General features: G+C 36.2%; 1 protein-coding gene across 1 annotated transcript; it reads right to left on the minus strand.

Moving 5' to 3' along the window:
* Positions 1 to 3,698: 3,698 nt before the first annotated feature.
* Positions 3,699 to 7,608, minus strand: LOC144971767 (TBC domain-containing protein kinase-like protein). The gene is made up of 5 exons (XM_078912840.1): positions 7,515 to 7,608; positions 6,258 to 6,458; positions 5,340 to 5,412; positions 4,110 to 4,224; positions 3,699 to 3,737 (listed from the first exon to the last, which is right to left on the minus strand). The coding sequence occupies exons 2-5, from the start codon at positions 6,448 to 6,450 to the stop codon at positions 3,699 to 3,701; spliced, it is 420 nt and encodes a 139-aa protein (XP_078768966.1). The 5' UTR covers positions 6,451 to 6,458; positions 7,515 to 7,608.
* Between the last annotated feature and the right edge of the window lie 296 nt (positions 7,609 to 7,904).

Genomic DNA, 7,904 nt, shown 5'->3' on the forward strand with positions numbered 1-7,904 from the left:
AATAAACATGAAGAGCCATTGTTTAATAATCCAACTAAACAATTAGCTGGTTAATAATGCAAGTATAATAAAAAAGAGTTGAGAAAGGCAGACATATTGTCTAAGTATTTAATATGTTCAACTGTGCTTGGATAAATATAGATACACCAACCAGGGTTTCAGTAAACCGTTTTTAACCAACTCTTTAAATCCTACACCAGGACCAACAACTACAAAACAATTTTTTATATCACTACGATTCTGGACATATAAACGGTTGTCATTGCAACAATATGAACTTCCTAACCTTGCAACTGCAATATAGTTAACAAAAAAAGTTGATAAACATTACGATGCAAGAGAATTTGGACAAAATGCGAGATCAAAAGTATAATCCCAACAGAAGCTATTTTAATTTTTCCTGGAAACGCATCATTTTCACATTTTGTCAAATAAAAAACAAACGACTTCAAATGTGAATGGCTCATCAATGAATATCACTTCAAAATATAACGAGGAAGGTTTAAAATAGTGTTATTGTTGGCGAAGTCCACTGCAAAGAAAAATTTTTAACAACAAAAAACTAGGAGATCTCACTGGTGTAAAACAGTGTTGTCCTTGTCCTGAAATATTGTATTGCGCCTAACAGACTGCAGGTCTCATCTTTTGTGGCAAATGTGTTTTGTCCACCACAAAATATGGTGATGTGAAGCATTTTGAGCATGGTGCCAACTGTGGATAAACGCTATACAAATGTTATGATTTTATTTTAATGTACATACTTACCACAAATGAATCATGTGATATGGAACTTTGTTCTGCATCACTTTCAGGCTCTGAGTTGGAGTCTATATAGAAAATAAAAACAACAAAAAAAAGCTGAAGACTATCATGTGCAAGTTTTTCTCTAAACTCTTAAACAAAAAATCTTGCCATCTTATGCTGTAAAAGGATTTTTTAAAAATTATTTACCTTATGACTATTGTCCTTTGGAAAAAAAAGAAAATTAAGTCCGAAACCTTCTGGCTATTTTCTTTTAAATTTCAAGAACGTCAGAGTTGGCAAGGGAGGACGGAAATATAATTCCCGAAACCAATCTGTCTATAATCATATCCATATGATAGTTTTTCGTTCAAGATTCAGGTACAGTCCACTTAGGATAATCGCAATACCTTGGGATCATCGAAAATGTTGGGATTAACCGAAATTCAGTTTCCTGTCCACTATTTCAACATTTTACACATTTATTGTCAACTCAAACCAGTAAATAATATTCTTAGTCAACCACATATAGAGCAATTTGATTGAAACAAAAACCATATGGCAGCCCCGTGTAGATTTGTCAACCAAAAGCAGCTATGAAGCAAGCCGATATCTTATTCAGATTGGAAGAAGTTTCAATCTTTTTTCTCAGCAATTCAACATTTGTCAGAGTTAAAGAGATTAGCCTTAATGAGAGACAATAAGCTCTCACCAAACTCATTGGTCACAATGCACAGTTGTTAATCCTAAAACAAAGGATATCGCTCAGTCTCTCTTTATAACTGTCATTTATAACCTGTTGTCAAGATTATGACCAGCCCCACCCCTCTTCTATTTAATGGCCACCGATGACGTCACAAACCCATACTGCAGAGCCCCGCCCTCTTTCGACTCTAACAGAGTGGTGACACACTACTGTAGCATTAAATCCTGCTCACTCTCGATTCTTCAACCTGTCACGATTTCATCCATGATGAAATTTAATCATGATATACTGTTTGATTTCTTGAATTTACCACTTTTTAAAAAACCGAAGTTTGTTGCAATTAACCAGTGACTTTTATATAGAATTATTTCCATTGCTTAGGAAATATTGTGATTAACCGAAAGTTGCGATTAAATGAGTTGCAATTATCCGGAGTGGACTGTAATAGTATTACACATCATGACTCAAAAAAAAAAAAAAAAAAAAGCAAACTATGTGTACCTCAATGTTATTCATTTCCTCATCAAATTACATTCTTACCATTAACATCATAGATCACATCAAAAGGGTTGTCTGGATTGACAGCAAGACATTTTTCAGGATTTTTAAAGCTCAAATCTCTCTGATCTGAAGTTACAAAAGAAATAGCATATTCTCAACATTAAACTATGATTTTGTGATGGCTGTGATATGGCATACTGTATGCATAAAGCAAGATGCAAAGACAGGTTTAAGTTTAAATTATTTTATATTCTTTTCAAAAATCCATTCTAGTTTTGCCAAAATAAAATAAACACGAGAAGTGTTGAGTTGGATAGCGCTAAAACTAAAAGTAGTAGTGGTAGTAGTAGTAGTATTAGTAGTAAACGACAGATCTTACTCACTAGTGTGAATCTACAGTCTACAGAAGTTCCCGAATTATCTGACTCCACTTCCAAATGACTGACTGACAAGTGACAATCATCAATCGGTGTGTGATGTCTACCCTATTGAAAATCTTAAATCAACTGTGATGTAATAAGAATGGCCAATAACTTACCATTATAATTATCTCGGTGTCTCTTCAATGATGCCTCCAGCATCAATTTACCCCACGATGCCATAGACGTCTAGTTTGGAACTCAGCAAGTGACGAAAAAATACTTGCGGCTATAGAGAGGACGTCCGTCGGCCACTCTCTTTGTAAGTCAGTAGTCAGTGGTTATCAGATATCCTTGGTTCTTGAAAAATATAGAAACACAGCGGTTCATTTAAAAAGACTCTTTTGTAGATCAAGTTATAATGTTAGGTATTGCACTTTAAAATCTCTTCAGACATAGAACGAGTCAACTTGACGTCTAGACCAAATCATTTCGAAGATCGATATGGCAACAGCAACGCCTGGAATGGAGGATTTAAATGCGGCATCTGACGATTCTACTGCTATGACAGAAGATGCTCCATTTCACGACGTCGAGATGGCTTCAACTGGCATCAGGCATCAACATGCTACTCAATAATGGGTTTGATGAAGCGTTTGACTAAGAACTAAAGGCCGAGCTGATAACTGATAACCACCTACTACCGACTTGCAGAGTGAGTGAGTGCCGAGTGCCTCTTTATGCGCGAAATTGACTAAACATACGTTTCACGAAAAAAAGAGTTACTATGTTTGCTTGTCTCTTGTCACCAAGATAAGAATCCGGACCAAGATTCGATAAATCTGTTTCTAAAAATAGATTATAATTCGTATATCTTGTTCATTCCTCAGTTCATCAACTTTCACACAATTTTATATTAGGTTTTCATTACTATAAAAATCCATATAATGCTCTAGAATTTTAGAGAAAATTTCGGAAAGATATATTGCCTCACTATTGAAATATATCGATGAAAACACTGGTACCCCTATTGTACTTTTTTCAGGCGGTCACCTTATTGACCAACGTGAAAATTTAGGCATAACTCTTCTTACTGTGGTGTTTAACAAATAACTTCAATACTATGATTTACAATTATATATCCTTGACGGTTGGGTTGACAACCTTAAACTAAAAATAGAAAAGTGAATGTGCTAGAGGTCAAATCAATAGGGGGACCGGATTTTGGTCTCCCTATTGGTAAAGTACTGTAAAATGAACTAATAGGGGTACCAAAAGTCTCCCTATCCGGTATTAATACATATATATATATATATATATATATAATATATATATATATATATATATATATATATATATTCAGTCATACATATGACATTATTTTTTAAATGTCAGGACACTGAACTCGAGGAAGATTTAAGATATAAGTCCTGCAAGAGATTAATTATTTTTTCATACTGTCAAAATGTCATTGGTTATATATTTATATTACGCCCTACTGCAACGGCATTCCATGAAGGAATAGATATATTCCATCAAACAAGACTTCTAATGTCAACAGGAATCACCCATGTTGTCCAAAGTGACCAAAATGGGCGTTAATAATCTTGCTCAAGGAAAAAAACAAATACTAAAGGACCTGAAGCAGGGCTCGAACACGAGACCTTCAGGTAACAGTGCAATGAGGTAACCACATGGCCACTTCCCACCCCCCTCCCCCCCCCCTGCCCCCTCCCCAATATATAAAATATAAATTATATAAAATAATTCTATTTATCATTTTGATGAACTAGATTACTTACTTCCTTTGTGATGAGTATGTTATCAAGACTGATATTTCTATGGACAACGCCATTAGTGTGAAGATAGTATAGACCCTCCAGGATTTGATATGCAATGCGGACAACATCAGACTCCCTGTGAAATGAAGGTTAAAGTTATCCTTTACTATAACACTTGATTTTATCAACCATCATTATGGTGTTTGTAAATTGTAATATATTATTTGTTTCACAATAATATTAGGTTAATTTCATAATCCATCTCAAAACAAATAGATGAAAGAATTAAGCAGAAGAAACAGCAGCATTTGATGTTTCCACCTCTAGTATACTTGATGCCCTATATGTCAACAGGCACAATACACAGTAAGTAAGTAACTCCAGTCCATGTTTATGAGTAAGTCTGACATTCACATATGTATTAATGCTTTAAAAATTAATGAATTTGCTAATTGTGTACGAATGTTGTTTATGAATGACATGAAATTTCAGGGTCCCAAGTATAGACAAAATGATATAAAATTAAAAGCTGTGAAATAAATATAAGAAAGAAGCAATAGAAAAAATAAATGACATACCATTATTAAGTTCAAGAGGTTAATAATTGATCGGGTGGATGTGAAATTGCTGAGGTCAAAAACATTCATTTCAACATCAAAATAAGCTTATAGACTACATAGATCTATCAATAACTTACGACATTGAGCGATCACTTTCAAAAGGTCGACAAAAGGTGAGCTCCCACCCCTAAGACCTAGAATAGAATTCACTGCAAGATGCTATCACTCATATTTAGTGGGAGAGTAAAACAGAGCAGAAGAAGAAGAAGAAGAAGAAGAAGAAGAAGAAGAAGAAGAAGAAGAAGAAGAAGAAGAAGAAGAAGAAGAAGAAGAAGAAGACGAAGAAGAAGAAGAAGAAGAAGAAGAAGAAGAAGAAGAAGAAGAAGAAGAAGAAGAAGAAGAAGAAGAAGAAGACGAAGAAGAAGAAGATCAACAGCTCAACAGTAAAATCACAACCCATATGTAAAGCAACCAATACTGATCTCAGGTGCAAGGATTTTTCTCTCTCCCCCTTCTCCAACCCCACTCGCCATCTGCCCAGCTGATTGGGTGCTGTTTGGGATAGACCCGAGCAATTGTGACTGAATATTTAAGGCTACAAAAAAAACGAGGATAAACCCCAGCTATAAGGATGTTACAGCTCTGAAGAACAACTAAAACCACAGAGTGATAAAGTTTTGTATCTACTCACGACAGGTCATTAGCCTCCTCCAATTTACTTTTTAGAGTAGTTCCATAATGTTCAGAAATAATGAGCATACATTCTGTGGAAGTTACAAGAATCAAAGTCAAATTAGCGTTCAACATACATTTGCAAAAGAAGTGTTGTCTCTCCCCCCCCCCCCCCCCCCCCCCCCCCCCCCCCCCCCTCTTCCCCACTCCCTTTTCCTTTCTCTGATAGTTGAGGTTGCTAGGGGGTCAGGTGGATACAGCCATGCCAGCACCATGTTGACATCCTCATTTGCTTTTACCGAATCTTTAACAATCTAAACGATCAAATAAATTTGTCTTTCAGGCTTTAATTTATTAATGTATCTACCAAAATGCAATTAGACAAGTGTTTAACATTGTCATTATGATATCTCTTGTGAAGCAGTGAAAATGAAATGTGTTGAAGTATATGAGAAAATTATGGATATTTGGGATAGATGTTCAGATGCTATGTCGGTGAGCTGAAGGCATGGTGACTTTTGATTAGTAAATTCTTGTGACAATAATGGGATTTTATGTTATGTCCTTAGAGTTTTTCATAGCTCTTTCATAGTCTCATACAATGCTATCACAGAAGAACAAGAAGATGAACGAAAAGAAAAACAAAAAGAAGAATAAGAGAGATTTAATAAGAGAGACTGAGAGAGAGAGAGAGAGAGAGAGAGAGAGAGAGAGAGAGAGAGAGTGGGAGAGAGAGAGACAGCGAGAAAGAAAGAGAGAGAGAGAGAGAGAGAGAGAGAGAAAGAGAGAGAGAGAGAGAGAGAGAGACAGAGAGAAAGAGAGAGAGAGAGAGAGAGAGAGAGAGAGAGAGAGAGAGAGAGAGAGAGAGAGAGAGAGAGAGAGACTGAAACTAGAAAATTGATTATTAAAAATCAACAAATATTCCAAGATACATTACCATGTTTTGTTTTGTTGATGTCAATGTACTGGCAAATATTTGGGTGGTTCAAAGTGGTCAGAAACTGAAATCTGCCAAGAATCTTGGCTGAATTGGGCGTAAGGGGCAAACCATTGGATCCACATTTGTCATTTGGGTGACTTGCAGCGTAGAAAGTCCTAACACCAAACTCTGCTGATCCAAGAAGAGGCATTTCCAACCCTGATCGTTAAAAAGTAAATAAAACAATTAGTCCGATTCATGTAACATTAGTCATTTGTAGTGGCTCGGGTAGACCAGTCACTTGTTTACAAAAACGTTTTGTCCAGGAGGTAAACATATTAAAATAGCCTTGCACCATATCAAAAGTCCAGTAAATAACCATTATTGTTCATGGCTAGATTAAAATAAAACAACCACATTCCCTATCCACACCTTCAAAAATTCTTTTATCTGAACTAAAAGTTAGCGCATTTCCACAGATTTACCATTCTCAATGCGCTTCACAATGTGTCATTTATTCCCCCAGCAGGCAATATGGAACCATATCAATTTTGTAAATAACAGTTGCCTGATAGACGTCCTTTTTGTACTAACACTTTTACAATATCCCTGCCTCTAGCCAGGTATTCACACCTGAGTAGAGTGTGGTAAAGTATGCCTACCCAAGAACACAATGTCCGGATCAGACTTTTCCATGATTACTGTCACCCATCCAGCCACTGACAACACTTAACATCGTTTGATTCTTGTGTCAAAACGAGCCGCCGAGAGGCAGAGAAAAAAGTTGTTAGGAAAATTTCAATGGTTAGTTCCCAATGGTTAGAATAGTCTAAAGATATCCGATTTAAATTATAAATGGCATTTAAAATTTTCCATATAGACGTCTAGAGCATGCATAATAATTCCATTCTTTGTTGACATATATAGCCAATGCATTAACTCCATTCTATATCATTTTCCTATAACATAACATGGAAAGAACGTTTATCATCTTCACAGTATGAGAAGACAAACGCACACACTCAATACAATGATTGAATGCATCACAGAAAAAAAAAAAAAAGGAGTCGTGAGTGAGTGAGACACAATTACAAGTCAACGCCCACTTTCGGTGGGTACCTTGTCAGCGAGAACATAAAACAAACATCATTGCAACAGATAACCGAATTAAAATGAATTAATAAAGTATGACATTAAATTATAATTTATTTATCTGGTATCCGAGTGTCTTGAACACCTGCGTTGAACAAAATATAGATAGCTTCTATAATGAACCTTTTGGTGTTGTCTGTATCTCTTGGACATCAGTAGATTTTCATTTCAATCAAGGTGAGCAACTCTTTTTTCTTACGTCAAATTTCGCGAGTTATTCCTTGTGTGTGTCAGTGAAGTGCATCGACGTAAGTCAATGGTGAAGTGTGTACTAGGGGAGGGCATCCGGGTCACCAAAAGGTCACCGATGCTTTAGGTTTTGAGAAGTCAGGTCATCGACGACTGAGAATTTCCCGACCTCCACTTAGTTCTCGATGCTTTTCTCGTCTCGAGAATCTTGGTCATCGACGCTTCTCGTATTGAGTCCCGAGTCCCGAGTCTCGAGACTATACTGCGCGAGCGACGCACGCGTTACTAACAATGTGTACTATCTGCATTGTTCATCCCTCTCTA

The sequence above is a fragment of the Berghia stephanieae genome, chromosome 4 (genome assembly GCF_034508935.2).
Source record: "Berghia stephanieae isolate SIO BIC M18660-M18661 chromosome 4, UCSD_Bste_1.3, whole genome shotgun sequence".
In the NCBI taxonomy this organism is placed as follows: domain Eukaryota; kingdom Metazoa; phylum Mollusca; class Gastropoda; order Nudibranchia; family Aeolidiidae; genus Berghia; species Berghia stephanieae.